The sequence below is a fragment of the Notechis scutatus genome, chromosome 6 (assembly GCF_049901735.1).
Source record: "Notechis scutatus isolate UNSWTSFEM ecotype Mainland chromosome 6, rNotScu1.2, whole genome shotgun sequence".
NCBI lineage: Eukaryota > Metazoa > Chordata > Lepidosauria > Squamata > Elapidae > Notechis > Notechis scutatus.
In genome coordinates this window covers 79,792,519-79,808,830 of record NC_142014.1, presented here as the reverse complement: position 1 = coordinate 79,808,830, position 16,312 = coordinate 79,792,519, and the positions used below count along the sequence as shown (strand labels likewise).

Sequence of the window (16,312 nt, the reverse complement as noted above, 5' to 3'; positions counted from 1 at the left end):
TTGTAACAGCGGGGAGGTTTTTTTGTCTTCGCACAACATGGGAAAAATGAAGAAACACCGCAAGAGGAACAGATAGTTAAGAAGAGATTAACTAGACTGTGCAGAAATGAAGAGATTGACACTGAAAATTAAACCACGAACAACCGCGTGACTAACTTAACAGCTGCAGTGATTTGCTTAACCACTGTGGCCAGAGAAGCCGTAAAACGGGACAAAATCCACTCCACAAATGTCTCGCTGGAAGGGACCTTAGAGGTCTGCTAGTCTAACCTCCCTGCCTTAGGAGACCTAATTCATCCCAGCCATTTAGGAAGCCATGAGAAGGGCATGGCTTAATAGCTAACTACTTTTTGGTCTGCTGATTAACATACGAAGAACGGTTGCAGGAATTGGATGGGTCTAGTTCAATGGAAAGAAGGACTAGGGGGGCGACATGAGAGCAGTCGTCCAGTTTTTGAGGGTCTGCCCCAGAAAAGAGGGAGTCAAGCTATTCCCCAAAGCAACTGAAGCCAGACAAGAGGCAAATGGATGGAAACTCATCAAGGAGAGAAGCAACCTGGAAATCAGCAGAAATTTCCCGACACCGAGAACAATGAACCAGCGTGCCACTAGAAGTTGGGGGTGCTCCAACACTGGAGGATTTCAAGAAGAGATTGGACAACCATTTGTCTGAAATGCTAGAGGGTTTCCTGCTCAGGCAGGGGGCTGGCATAGAAGACTCCCAAAGTCCCTCCCAGCCCTCGGTCTCTATGATTTCATGAGCCAGATAAGATACAAATGATAGATGGCAGATGATAGATAGAAAGATAGAAAGAAAGAAAGAAAGAAAGAAAGAAAGAAAGAAAGAAAGAAAGAAAGAAAGAAAGAAAGAAAGAAAGAAAGAAAGAAAGAAAGAAAGAAAGATGGATAGATAGATAGATAGATAGATGGATAGATAGATAGATAGATAGATAGATAGATAGATAGATAGATAGATAGATAGATAGATAGATAGGATAGGGTAGGTAGGCACGTAGGTGGATAGGTAGATAGATGATAGATAGATAGATAGATAGATAGATAGATAGATAGATAGATAGATGGATAGATAGATAGATAGAAGATAGATAGATAGATAGATAGATAGATAGATAGATAGATAGATAGAATGGGATAGGGTAGGTAGGCACGTAGGTGGATAGGTAGATGAATAGATTGATAGATAGATAGATAGATAGATAGATAGATAGATAGATAGATAGATAGAAGATAGATAGATAGATAGATAGATAGATAGATAGATAGATAGATAGATAGATAGATAGATAGGATAGGGTAGGTAGGCACGTGGGTGGATAGGTAGATAGATGATAGATAGATAGATAGATAGATGATAGATATATAGATAGATAGATAGATAGATAGAAGATAGATAGATAGATAGATAGATAGATAGATAGATAGATAGATAGGATAGGGTAGGTAGGCACGTAGGTGGATAGGTAGATGAATAGATTGATAGATAGATAGATAGATAGATAGATAGATAGATAGATAGATAGATAGATAGATAGATAGATAGATAGAATAGATATAGATATAGATATAGATGATAGAATAGATAGATGATAGATAGGATATAGATGATAGAATAGATAGATAGATGATAGATGGATAGATGATAGAATAGATAGATGATAGATAGAATAAATAGATATAGATGATAGGATAGGTAGATAGATGATAGAATAGAATAGATGATAGATAGAATAAATAGATATAGATGATAGGATAGGTAGATAGATGATAGAATAGAATAGATAGATGATAGATAGATAGATGATAGAATAGATAGATGATAGAATAGATAGATAGATATAATGTAGATCGGTATGTAGGTGGGTAGCTAGGTAGTTACATAAGGTAGGTAGGTAGATTTGGTAGATTAGATAGATATGGATGCAAAGGGATAGATGATAGATAGAGTAGGTAGGTATGTAGGTGGGTAGCAGAGGTGGGTATTCAGCAGGTTCTGACCAGTTCTGGAGAACCGGTAGTGGAAATTTTGAGTCGTCCAGAGAACCGGCAAATCCCACCTCTGACTGGAGGTTTTACAGTATCCTTCCCCTGCCATGCCCACCAAGCCACGCCCACAGAACCGGTAGTAAAAAATTTGAATCCCACCACTGGTGGGTAGGTAGGTAGGTAGGTAGGTAGGTAGGTAGATAGATAAATAGATAGAGATAGATAGATAGATAGATAGATAGATAGATAGATAGATAGATAGATAGATAGATGATAGATAAATTTGTCTGCAATGCTATAGGGTCTCCTGCTTCAGCTGGACTAGAAGATCTCTACATCAAATCTGGAGAGTTTCTATAGACCTTATTAAATCCAACACCCGGAACAAATTGCCTAAGATTGCTTGCTAATTCTCTCCTCTTCTGCTCCTAATGAATTTGGAAGGGTCAGCTAAGTGGACACTAATGAGCAATGAGACAGAAGCCTTCTAATCTTTCAGAAAAGCTCATTTTTATCTTTTTCAGATGGGGTGGTGTGTGTATGTCTCTCTCTCTCTCTCTCTCTCTCTCTCTCTCTCTCTCTGCATGCAAGCGATCATCGTGCTGGCGTGAGAGGGATCTTGGATAATGGATAACCAGCTAAATAGGAGCCAGCCGTGTGCAGCGGCAGCCAAAAAAGCCAATGCAATCCTAAGTGGCATTAACAGAGGGATACAATCGAGATCAAGGGAGGTACCAATACCACTCTGTAAAGCCTTAGTAAGGCTACACCTGGAGTCCTGCATCCAGTTTTGGTCACCACACTATAAAAAAGATGAGTAGGAGAAGAGCAACCAGGATGATGAGGGGACTGGAGGCTAAAACATATGAAGAATGGTTGCAGGAAGTGGCCCTGGCTAGTCTAGGGAAGAGAAGGACCAGGGGAGACAGGAGAGCAGTCTTCCAATATTTTATTTATTTATTTTTATTTATTTGTCAATCGCCTACAAGATAATAGGTATAAGTATATACGTAGTTATGAATACATGAAATGGGAACATATAAGAAAAATAAAAGAATCAATAGGACAGGGATGGTAGGCACGTTGATGCGCTTATGAACCTACAGACCTCTTAGGAAAGGGGTGAGGTCAATAGTAGACATTCTAAGGTTAAAGTTTTTGGGGTTTGGGGAAGAAACCACAGAGTCAGGTAGAGTATTCCAGACATTGACCACTCTGTTGCTGAAGTCGTATTTCCTGCAATCAAGTTTGGTGCGATTAACCTTGAGTTTGTATCTATTGTTTGCTCTTGTGTTGTTTTGGTTGAAGCTGAAGTATTCATTGACAGGTAAGTCGTTGCAATGTATGATTTTATATACTATACTTAGATCAGACCGAAGGCGGAGTAGTTCTAGATTTTCTAGGTCTATAATTTCAAGTCTGGTGGCATAAGGTATTCTGCAACGAGTAGAGGAGTGGAGAACTCTTCTTGGGAAATATTTCTGGGCTTTCTCGACTGTGTTAATATCAGATGCGTAATGTGGGTTCCAGACTGATGAGCTGTATTCAAGTATTGATCTAGCAAATGTTTTGTATGCTCTAGTTAGTAGTGTAATATTACCAGAGAAAAAGCTACATAGGATTAGGTTAACAACTCTTAATGCCTTTTTGGCTATGTAGTTACAATGGGCTCTAGCACTTAGATCATTAGAGGTGAGTATTCCAAGATCCTTGACAGAGTTTGGATCATCAACAAGGTCTTGACTATTCAGCCTGTATTTTATTTTCTGGTTTTTTGCCAATATGTAAGACAGAGCATTTATTTGTTGAGATTTGAAGTTGCCATTTGTTTGACCATTCTGATACATAGTCAAGGTCTTTTTGAAGGGTAGCAGTATTGTCTGTGGTGTTGAATAGCTTTACATCATCAGTGAAGAGAACGCAGTTGCTCTTAATATGATCACAGAGGTCATTTATGTAGAGTATGAAGAGAGTTGGTCCTAGAACACTGCCTTGGGGGACACCACTATTGACAGGTACAGAATTTGATAGGACACTCCCAATTTTGACCATTTGTTGTCTGTTTGACAGGAATGCTTCTATCCAGTTATGCAGGTGTCCAGAGATACCATAGGATTTTATTTTTAGGAGTAGTTTGTCGTGTACCACTGAATCAAAGGCATACAGAAGTCTATGTAGATTGCGTCTATTGCTTTGCTCTGATCGAGTTGTGTCGTCCATATGTTTTTGCAGTGTAAGAGTTGCAGATTACAGGATAGTTTTTTCCTAAAACCAAATTGTTTATTGGAGAGTAGGTTGTTTGTCTCTAAGTGGAGGATAATGGATTGGTTAATAATTGATTCCATGAGTTTACAGGTGACGCAGCATAAGGAGATTGGTCTGTAATTTTCAACTAGGCTGGGGTCTCCTTTTTGAAGATGGGGATGACCGTGGCTTGTGACCATAGGTTAGGCAAGGAGCTGGTCCTGAAAGATTTTTCAAAGATTATGCTTAGAGGTTCTGCTTTGGCAGTGGATAGCTTTTAAAGAAGTAGGCACATATTCCATCGGTCCAATAGATAGAGATGGTTTTAGATTGCGTAGTGCTTTTTCAACATTGTCTTCTGTAAAATTGATATGTATTAGATCAGTGATCCCCAACCTTTTTGGCGCTTGTGCCCGGTACCGGCATCGGCTGGGCGCCGCGACCCGGTACCGGCATCAGCTGGGCGCCGCCATCTTTTTGATGAAAAAGTGCTTCGGTGACCTCACGGGAAGCTGCGTTTTCATCAAAAGATAAGGCGGCATAACGCTCGATGAGCTTTCGGGTAGAAATGGCTTTCTACCGGAAAAGCTCACGAGCGCGCCGCCATCTTTTTTGATGAAAAAGTGCTTCCGGTGAGCTTTCTACCCGGAAAAGCTCACCGGAAGAACTTTTTCATGAAAAAGATGGCGGCGCCCATAAGCCAGCGGCCTGATAGGAGTTGTTCCGCGGCCCGGTGCCGGTCCGCGGACCGTGGTTGGGGACCCCTGTATTAGATCATTGTAGTTGTCTGTGGTTCGGCTAGCAAATACTGGGCATGATCCATTGCTGTTTACAAATACTGAGCCGAAGAATGTGTTAAAGAGGTTGGCTTTAATGGTGTCGTCGTTGCAGTCTTTGCCATTAGGTCCTTTCAGGGGTGGTATGATATTTGAGGGGCTACCAGAGAAAAAAAGGGGGGTGTAACTATTTTCCAAGGCACCCGAAGGCCAGACAATGAATAATGGATGAAAAGTGATCAAGGAGAGATTCAACCTGGAAATAAGGAGGAATTTTCTGACAGTGAGGCCAATCAACCCATGGAACAGAAGTTGCCTTAAGGAAGTTGTGGGAGCTTCATCAGTGGAAGCTTTCAAGAAGAGACTGGACTGCCATCTGTCAGAAATGGGGTGGGGTCTCCTGCTTGGGCAGGGGGTTGGACTAGATGACCTACAAGGTCCCTTCCAACTCTGTTAAGATTCTTTCTGCCTTGGAGGATCTTTGAGGATTCTGGTCCCGAGTACCTCTAAAATCCTTTCCCACCTGATGATTCGGGGCGGGGGAAGTTCATGAAATGGATGATACCTGAATACTCATCTTAAGACCAGGTGCTGCTGGTCGGTACAGGTAGTTACTTCATCTCTGCAGACTCGGGCTATTTGCTGATATTCTGCCTTAGTTATTTGCCCCTCGTTCCACTTTTTATACTTGTCCTTTTTGTCTTTCAATTTATCAGAGAGTTCTTTATGCAGCCATGCTGGTTTCTTTTGAGAACTGTAATTATTTCTTCTTCTTCTTCTTCTTCTTCTTCTTCTTCTTCTTCTTCTTCTTCTTCTTCTTCTTCTTCTTCTTCTTCTTCTTCTTCTTCTTCTTCTTCTTCTTCTTCTTCCTCCTCCTCCTCCTCCTCCTCCTCCTCCTCCTCCTCCTCCTCCTCCTCCTCCTCCTCCTCTTCTTCTTCTTCTTCTTCTTCTTCTTCTTCTTCTTCTTCTTCTTCTTCTTCTTCTTCTTCTTCTTCTTCTTTCTCCTCCTCCTCCTCCTCCTCCTCCTCCTCCTCCTCCTTCTACAGTATTGTGCTAGCCTGGGCTTTTATAATTTCACTGTTCAGAATTTCAAAGCCCTCGACTTACGACCACAACTGAGCCCCACATTTCTGCTGCTAAGCGAAACGTGCGTTAAGTGAATTCTTGCCCCATTTGACAACCTTCTTTGCCATAGTTGTTAAACGAATCGCTGCCGTTGTTCGGATAGTCGCACGGTCGTTCAGTGAAGGCTCCTCTCTGACGTTGCTCGTCGGAAGGCTACAAAAGGGGGTGGCGTGACTCCCGGGACACCGCGAGCGTCATAAATACGAACCAGTTTTGCAAGCGTCTCAATTTTGATCGCTATGACCATGAGGATGCCGGAAAGGTCTCGTAACCGTGAAAACTGGGTCGTAACTGCCCTTTTTTTCAGTGCCGTTGTAACTTTGAATAGTCCCTAAACAAACGGTTGTAAGTCAAGGCTTGCCACCTTGTGTGCTTTGGGCACCTGTGTCAACTCATAAAATATTTCTATGGTCTTTTTGGAGTTGCCAACAGAAAGTGGGGGCGGGGAGCAGTGCAGCAGCTTGCAAACCGAAAGTGCATTCCATAAATGTTTTCAGAGATAGTAACTAGGTGACCGAAGTTGTGTCCCTGTCATGCCCCTGTTGGAGTCTGATTCCCTGGGGGAGGTCAAACAGCTGACAGGGAGTGTGGCTTTGGTGGTTGTGAAGGAACTTGGGGAAGGGCATAGTCCAGCTGGGCATTTAGAGGAAGACCCAGGGCCACCCCCTCTGAATCCTAGGGCGCGCAGGGAGGAACGGAAAAGGGAGCAAGGTAGCTTATGGGTGAGAAAAGGGCCCTGATTCCCTTCATTAGCTTCAGCTGGGAAAACAGGATTTAAAAAGGGGTGTTTGCGCACAGCACCTTGCTGGAAGCAAAGCGTGAATTATCTTTGTTTGTCAAGTCTTATCTGGTGTCCTACCAACTGTGTGTGTTTCGTTATCTTGTGAAGTCTGCAATTCCTTATCCTGCCCTGTCTTGTTAATTGCTGCAGTGTGGTTTGTGTTGGTCTTTATTTATAATTTATATGTACTTTGGGGTTGGACTGAATTACTTCCCTTTAAAAACTGTTCTTGGGAGAGTTTTTTTCTCTCCAGCTGATGATAATTGGACATTGGGGGCCAAGTTGGTGGTATTAAAGGGACTTTACCTACTGTTGTGACCATGTTGCTTTTGTGCCACACCCCTTTGGGTCATCACGGTCCCATTGGAGAATGTGAATTATGATACACCCAGAGGGTAGGGGGAAAACCAGGGTCAAGGGTGACAATGAATGATGTGTCTCAGAGTCTGCTGCACCCAAGCAGTGCCAGATACGGTAACTCCCAATAAATCCTTTCGAAGTTTTGGACATTTGGCTCGAGACTCATGATTTAAATGGGGTTAAGTGCCGGAATCCTGACAACCTGGACTTCAGGACACACCTAGAAGTAGAGGAGAGGATACGCCAAGACTCCTGCCCTCCTTCAATAACCACATCCTTTTTCCCAAATGGATTTATTAACCCAAAGGCTGTTTACACAGAATATTTCAGGGGCCCAAAGCGTCTAGCTCTTTGCCATCTGTACAATTTGGAGAGGATTCTCTTTGCTCTTCCCGATGCCACCTTTTGGCTCTGCAGACGGTCACCTTCCTGGGAGAGGAGGGAAAAACAAAGCAATAAAAGATATTTTAAGCAAGCTGGAAGAGCGAGAAAACAGATAGCATGCGGGAATTGACAAACATGTTCATCCTACCATCCTAAGCAAGCCCGGATCAAAATTAAAGTGAAGATGTACAAGTCTGGCGAATAGGGTAGTAGGCTAGAAACCAGGAGACGGGGAGTTCTAGTCCTGCCTTAGATATAAAAGTTGGTTGGGTGACTTTGGGCCGATCACCAGGAGACTGGGTGTTCCTAGTTTCACCTTGGTCATGAAATCTGGGTGGGTGGCTTTGGGCCGATCACCAGGAGATGGTGAGTTCTAGTCCTATCTTAGCCATGAAAGCTGGCTGGGTGACTTTGGGCCAGTCACCAGGAGATGGGAGTTCTAGTCCTGCCTTTGCGATGAAAACTGGCTGTGTGACTTTGGGCCAGGCACCAGGAAACGGACGCTACATATGATATATCCAGATTTTCCATGAATCCATCCCAGTTTCTCTATTTCTCTCCAGCCAACCCACCAACCCATTCCCACGTTCCCCCCAGCCAACCCGCCAACCGATTCCCATGTGGAAAAACAGGAGGAGAATGAATTATTAGCTTTGTTGGCTCCTTTGAGTTATTTATAAAAATAATAAACATCTTAGAAATAAATAAAACTATCAGTAGTCCTTGATGTATGATTGTTCACTTAGTGACTATTTGAAGTTATGATGTCAATGTCTCCTGATGATTGGCTCAAAGTCACTGAATGGGCTTTTATACCTAAGGCGGGACTAGAACTCACCGTCTCCTGGGGATTGGCCTAAAGTCACCCAATGGACTTTCATGTCTAAGGCGGGTCTAGAACTCACCGTCTCCTGATGATTGGCTCAAAGTCACTGAATGGGCTTTTATACCTGGCGGGTCTAGAACTCACCGTCTCCTGGGGATTGGCCTAAAGTCACCCAATGGACTTTCATGTCTAAGGCGGGTCTAGAACTCACCGTCTCCTGGGGATTGGCCTAAAGTCACCCAATGGGCTTTCATGTCTAAGGCGGGTCTAGAACTCACCGTCTCCTGGGGATTGGCCTAAAGTCACCCAATGGACTTTCATGTCTAAGGCGGGTCTAGAACTCACTGTCTCCTGGGGATTGGCCTAAAGTCACCCAGACAACTTTCATGACTTAGGTGGAACTAGAACTCACCGTCACCTGGTTTCTAGGCCAATACCTTTACCACTATACCAAGCTGACATTATTTATTCCTCAATATTCTTTGTGCATTTGAGAATTTTGGGGAAACAGCCCTCCTGTCCCCCCTCCCCCCCCGTTGGGCTCCAACTCACCTTCTCCTCTCTTGCACCGCCGCTCACATCTCTCCTTAGAGGGAAACTGATTCACGTTTCCGCCGCAGCCTCCATAGATGAAGGGGCGGCAGGTGTCCGTTCCGGGTGAAAATACCACAGCACCACGTGCCGCAGGCAGGCGCCCTCGTCCATTGGCAAGGCGCAGGGATCTGCAAGGCAGGAGAAGCCCCCACCCAGGAAATTCAGACCGCTAAGCCGGAGGGAGGGAGAGACGGAGGGAGGGAAGGGAGGAGAGAAGAAAGGAGGAAGGAGGGAAGGAAGGAGGAGATGAAGGAAGAGAGGGAGGGAAGGGAAAATTAAGGAAGGAGGGAAGGAAGGGGAGATGGAGGAAGGAGAAGAGAAGGGAAGAGAGAAGGGAGGGAGGAAGGGAAGAAAGAAAGAAGTGGGAAGGAAGGGAGAGAGAGAGAGAGAGAGGGAGAGATGGAGAGGGAGAGGGAGGGGGAGGAAAGGGAAGTGAAGATAAAATTAAGGAAGGAGGAAGGAAGGAGAGAAGGAAGGAGAGAAGGAAGGGAGATGGAGGAAGGAAGAGAGGGAGGGGAAGAGAGAGAGAGAAGGAAGGAGGGAGGAAAGAAAGAAGTGGGAAGGGAGGGGAGAGAAGAAGGGAGAGATGGATAGGGAGGATTAAAAGATAGAGATTGAAAGAAAGATGGTAGATAGATAGATATTGAAAGATAGATCATATAGATATAGATTGAAAGATAGATGATAGATAGAGATACAGATTGAAAGATAGATGATAGATAGATAGAGATACAGATTGAAAGATAGATACAGATTGAAAGAAAGATAGATATTGAAAGATACAGTGAATGATAGATAGATAGATAGATAGATAGATAGATAGATAGATAGATAGATAGATAGATAGATAGATAGATAGATAGATAGATAGATAGATAGAGAGATAGATAGATAAATAGATAGATGATAGAGATAGATAGATAGATAGATAGATAGATAGATAGATAGATAGATAGATAGATAGATAGATAGATAGATAGATAGATAGATAGATAGATAATTTGTCTGCAATGCTATAGGGTCTCCTGCTTCAGCTGGACTAGAAGATCTCTACATCAAATCTGGAGACTTTCTATGGACCTTATTAAATCCCACACCCGAACAAATTGCCTAAGATTGCTTTAATTCTCTCCTCTTCTGCTCCTAATGAATTTGGAAGGGTCAGCTAAGTGGACACTAATGAGCAATGAGACAGAAGCCTTCTAATCTTTCAGAAAAGCTCATTTTTATCTTTTCAGATGGGGTGGTCTCTCTCTCTCTCTCTCTCTCTCTCTCTCTCTGCATGCAAGCGATCATCGTGCTGGCGTGAGAGGGATCTTGGATAATGGATAACCAGCTAAATAGGAGCCAGCCGCAGGCAGCGGCAGCCAAAAAGCCAATGCAATCCTAAGTGGCATTAACAGAGGGATACAATCGAGATCAAGGGAGGTACCAATACCACTCTGTAAAGCCTTAGTAAGGCTACACCTGGAGTCCTGCATCCAGTTTTGGTCACCACACTATAAAAAAGATGAGTAGGAGAAGAGCAACCAGGATGATGAGGGGACTGGAGGCTAAAACATATGAAGAATGGTTGCAGGAAGTGGCCCTGGCTAGTCTAGGGAAGAGAAGGACCAGGGGAGACAGGAGAGAGCAGTCTCTTCCAATATTTTATTTATTTATTTTTATTTATTTGTCAATCGCCTACAAGATAATAGGTATAAGTATATACATAGGTATGAATACATGAAATGGGAACATATAAGAAAAATAAAAGAAACAATAGGACAGGAACAGTAGGCACGTTGGTGCGCTTATGCACGCCCCTTATAGACCTCTTAGGCAAGGGGTGAGGTCTATAGTAGACAGTCTAAGGTTAAAGTTTTTGGGGTTTGGGGAAGAAACCACAGAGTCAGGTGGAGTATTCCAGATATTGACCACTCTGTTGCTGAAGTCGTATTTCCTGCAATCAAGTTTGGTGCCGTTAACCTTGAGTTTGTATCTATTGTTTGCTCTTGTGTTGTTATGGTTGAAGCTGAAGTATTCATTGACAGGTAAGTCATTGCAATGTATGATTTTTATATACCATACTTAGATCAGACCAAAGACGGCGTAATTCAAGGTTTTCTAGTTCTAGAATTTCAAGTCTGGTGGCATAAGGTATTCTACAACGAGTAGAGGAGCGGAGAACTCTTCTTGTGAAATATTTCTGGACTTTCTCAACTGTGCTAATATCCGATACGTAATGTGGGTTCCAGACTGATGAGCTGTATTCGAGTATTGGTCTAGCAAATGTTTTGTATGCTCTAGTTAGTAGTGTGATATTACCAGAGAAAAAGCTACGTAGGATTAGGTTAACAACTCTTAATGCCTTTTTGGCTATGTAGTTGCAGTGGGCTCTAGCACTTAGATCATTAGAGATGAGTATTCCAAGGCCCTTTACAGAGCTTGGATCATCAACAAGGTCCTGACTATTCAGCTTGTATTTTATTTTCTGATTTTTTTTGCCAATATGTAAGACAGAGCATTTATTTGTTGAGATTTGAAGTTGCCATTTGTTTGACCATTCTGATACATAGTCAAGATCTTTTTGAAGGGTGGCAGTATTGTCTGTGGTATTGAACAGCTTTACATCATCAGTGAAGAGAATGCAGTTGCTCTTAATATGATCACAGAGGTCATTTATGTAGAGTATGAAGAGAGTTGATCCTAGAACACTGCCCTGAGGGACACCACTATTGACAGGTACTGGATTTGATAGGACGCTCCCGATTTTGACCATTTGTTGTCTGTTTGACAGGAATGCTTCTATCCAGTTATTCAGTTGTCCAGATATACCATAGGATTTTATTTTTAGGAGTAGTTTGTCGTGTACCACTGAATCAAAGGCTTTACAGAAGTCTATGTAGATTGTTCTGATTTGCTCTGATCGAGTTGTGTAGTCCATATGTTTTTGCAGTGTAAGAGTTGCAGATTACAGGATAGTTTTTTCCTAAAACCAAATTGTTTATTGGAGAGTAGGTTGTTTGTCTCTAAGTGGAGGATAATGGATTGGTTAATAATTGATTCCATGACTTTACAGGTGACGCAGCATATGGAGATTGGTCTGTAATTTTCAACTAGGCTGAGGTCTCCCTTTTTGAAGATGGGGATGACTGTGACTTGTGACCATAGGTTAGGCAAGGAGCTGGTCCTGAAAGATTTTTCAAAGATTATGCTTAGAGGTTCGGCTATGGCAGTGGATAGCTTTTTTAAGAAGTAGGCACATATTCCATCCGGTCCAATAGATAGAGATGGTTTTAGATTGTGTAGTGCTTTTTCAACATTGTCTTCTGTAAAATCGATATGTATTAGATCATTGTAATTGTCTGTGGTTCGGCTAGGAAATACTGGGCATGATCCATTGCTGTTTACAAATACTGAGCCGAAGAATGTGTTAAAGAGGTTGGCTTTAATGGTGTCGTCATTGCAGTCTTAACCATTAGGTCCTTTCAGGGGTGGGATGATATTTGAGGGGCTACCAGAGAAAAAAAGGGGGGTGTAACTATTTTCCAAGGCACCCAAAGGCCAGACAAGGAATAATGGATGAAAAGTGATCAAGGAGAGATTCAACCTGGAAATAAGGAGGAATTTTCTGACAGTGAGGCCAATCAACCCATGGAACAGAAGTTGCCTTAAGGAAGTTGTGGGAGCTTCATCAGTGGAAGCTTTCAAGAAGAGACTGGACTGCCATCTGTCAGAAATGGGGTGGGGTCTCCTGCTTGGGCAGGGGGTTGGACTAGATGACCTACAAGGTCCCTTCCAACTCTGTTAAGATTCTTTCTGCCTTGGAGGATCTTTGAGGATTCTGGTCCCGAGTACCTCTAAAATCCTTTCCCACCTGATGATTCGGGGCGAGGGAAGTTCATGAAATGGATGATACCTGAATACTCAAGACCAGGTGCTGCTGGTCGGTACAGGTAGTTACTTCATCTCTGCGGACTCGGGGCAATTTGCTGATATTCTGCCTTTGTTATTTGCCCCTCTTTCCACTTTTTATACTTGTCCTTTTTGTCTTTCAATTTATCAGAGAGTTCTTTATGCAGCCATGCTGGTTTCTTTTGAGAACTGTAATTATTTCTTCTTCTTCTTCTTGTTCTTGTTCTTGTTCTTGTTCTTGTTCTTCTTCTTGTTCTTCTTCTTCTTCTTCTTCTTCTTCTTCTTCTTCTTCTTCTTCTTCTTCTTCTTCTTCTTCTTCTTCTTCTTCTTCTTCTTCTTCCTCCTCCTCCTCCTCCTCCTCCTCCTCCTCCTCCTCCTCCTCCTCCTCCTCCTCCTCCTCCAGCTTCTACAGTATTGTGCTAGCCTGGGCTTTTATAATTTCACTGTTCAGAATTTCAAAGCCCTCGACTTACGACCACAACTGAGCCCCACATTTCTGCTGCTAAGCGAAACGTGCGTTAAGTGAATTCTTGCCCCATTTGACAACCTTCTTTGCCATAGTTGTTAAACGAATCGCTGCCGTTGTTCGGATAGTCGCACGGTCGTTCAGTGAAGGCTCCTCCCTTGACTTTGCTCGTCGGAAGGCTACAAAAGGGGGTGACGTGACTCCCGGGACACCGCGAGCGTCATAAATACGAACCAGTTTTGCAAGCATCTCAATTTTGATCGCTATGACCTTGGGGATGCCAGAAAGGTCTTGTAACTGTGAAAACTGGGTTGTAACTGCCCTTTTTTTTCAGTGCCGTTGTAACTTTGAATAGTCCCTAAACGAACGGTTGTAAGTCAAGGCTTGCCACCTTGTGTGCTTTGGGCACCTGTGTCAACTCATAAAATATTTCTATGGTCTTTTTAGAGTTGCCAACAGAAAGTGGGGGCGGGGAGCAGTGCAGCAGCTTGCAAACCGAAAGTGCATTCCATAAATGTTTTCAGAGATAGTAACTAGGTGACCGAAGTTTCTGCCATGCAAAATTCTACCTGGAGAGCATGATTGAGGACTCTGGGCTATCGATGTGTCCCTGTCATGCCCCTGTTGGAGTCTGATTCCGAGGGGGAGGTCAAACAGCTGACAGGGAGTGTGGCTTTGGTCATTGTGAAGGAACTTGGGCAAGGGCATAGACCAGCTGGGCATTTAGAAGAAGACCCAGGGCCAACCCCTCTTCATCCTAGGGCACGCAGGGAGGAACGGAGAAGGGAGCAACGTGAATTGCATGGCTTACCGGGGAGGAAAGGGCCCTGATTCCCTTCATTAGCTGCAGCTAGGACACAGTGTTTAAAAAGGGAGATTGCACACAGCACCTTACTGGAAGCAAAGCGTGAATTATCTTTGTTTGTCAAGTCTTATCTGGGTTCTGGTGTCCTACCAACTGTTTCGTTATCTTGTGAAGTCTGCAATTCCTTATCCTGCTCTGTCTTGTTAATTGCTGAGTGTGGTTTGTGTTGGTCTTTATTTATAATTTATATGTACTTTGGGGTTGGATTGAATTTCTTCCCTTTAAAAACTGTTCTTGGGAGACTTTTTTTTTCTCCAGCTGATGATAATTGGACATTGGGGGCCAAGTTGGTGGTATTAAAGGGACTTTACCTACTGTTGTGACCATGTTGCTTTTGTGCCACGTCCCTTTGGGTCATCACGGTCCCATTGGAGAATGTGAATTATGATACACCCAGAGGGTAGGGGGAACACCAGGGTCAAGGGTGACAATGAATGATGTGTCTCAGAGTCTGCTGCACCCAAGCAGTGCCAGATAGGGTAACTCTCAATAAATCCTTTTGAAGTTTTGGAAGTTTGGCTCGAGACTCATGATTTAAATGGGGTTAAGTGCCAGAATCCTGACAACCTGGACTTCAGGACACACCTAGAAGTAGAGGAGAGGATACGCCAAGACTCCTGCCCTGCTTCAATAACCACATCCTTTTTCCCAAATGGATTTATTAACCCAAAGGCTGTTTACACAGAATATTTCAGGGGCCCAAAGCGTCTAGCTCTGCCATCTGTACAATTTGGAGAGGATTCTCTTTGCTCTTCCCGATGCCACCTGTTGGCTCTGCAGACGGTCACCTTCCTGGGAGAGGAGGGAAAAACAAAGAAATAAAAGATATTTTAAGCAAGCTGGAAGAGCGAGAAAACAGATAGCATGCGGGAGTTGATAAACATGTTCATCCTACCATCCTAAGCAAGCCCAGATCAAAATTAAAGTGAAGATGTACAAGTCTGGTGAATAGGGTAGTAGGCTAGAAACCAGGAGACGGGGAGTTCTAGTCCTGCCTTAGATATAAAAGTTGGTTGGGTGACTTTGGGCCGATCACCAGGAGACTGGGTGTTCCTAGTTTCACCTTGGTCATGAAATCTGGGTGGGTGGCTTTGGGCCGATCACCAGGAGACGGTGAGTTCTAGTCCTGCCTGAGGCATGAAAGCCAGCTGGGTGACTTTGGGCCAATCACCAGGAGACAGTGAGTTCTAGTCCTGCCTGAGGCATGAAAGCCAGCTGGGTGACTTTGGGCCAATCACCAGGAGACAGTGAGTTCTAGTCCTGCCTGAGGCATGAAAGCCAGCTGGGTGACTTTGGGCCAATCACCAGGAGATGGTGAGTTCTAGTCTATCTTAGCCATGAAAGCTGGCTGGGTGACTTTGGGCCAATCACCAGGAGATGGTGAGTTCTAGTCCTACCTTAGCCATGAAAGCTGGCTGGTGACTTTGGGCCAATCACCAGGAGATGGTGAGTTCTAGTTCTTATCTTAGCCATGAAAGCTGGCTGGGTGACTTTGGGCCAGGCACCAGGAGATGGTGAGTTCTAGTCCTATCTTAGCCATGAAAGCTGGCTGGGTGACTTTGGGCCAGGCACCAGGAGATGGGAGTTCTAGTCCTGCCTTTGCGATGAAAACTGGCTGTGTGACTTTGGGCCAGGCACCAGGAAACGGACGCTACATATGATATATCCAGATTTTCCATGAATCCATCCCAGTTTCTCTATTTCTCTCCAGCCAACCCACCAACCCATTCCCACGTTCCCTCCAGCCAACCCGCCAACCGATTCCCATGTGGAAAAACAGGAGGAGAATGAATTATTAGCTTTGTTGGCTCCTTTGAGTTATTTATAAAAATAATAAACATCTTAGAAATAAATAAAACTATCAGTAGTCCTTGATGTATGATTGTTCGCTTAGTGACTATTTGAAGTTATGATGTCAATGTCTCCTGATGATTGGCTCAAAGTCACTGAACGGGCTTTTATACCTAAGGCGGGACTAGAACTCACCGTC

At 43.6% G+C, this 16,312-nt stretch overlaps 1 protein-coding gene across 1 annotated transcript in view; it reads right to left on the bottom strand.

The window, feature by feature from the left end:
- Positions 1-15,086: 15,086 nt before the first annotated feature.
- Positions 15,087-16,312, bottom strand: part of LOC148130263 (uncharacterized) — a 50,415-nt gene continuing 49,189 nt past the window's right edge. Inside the window, exon 26 of the mRNA XM_087969076.1 lies at positions 15,087-15,114. Within this exon, the coding sequence (XP_087825202.1) occupies positions 15,107-15,114 (8 nt within the window). The 3' untranslated portion in view covers positions 15,087-15,106. The remainder of the gene's footprint in view (positions 15,115-16,312) is intronic.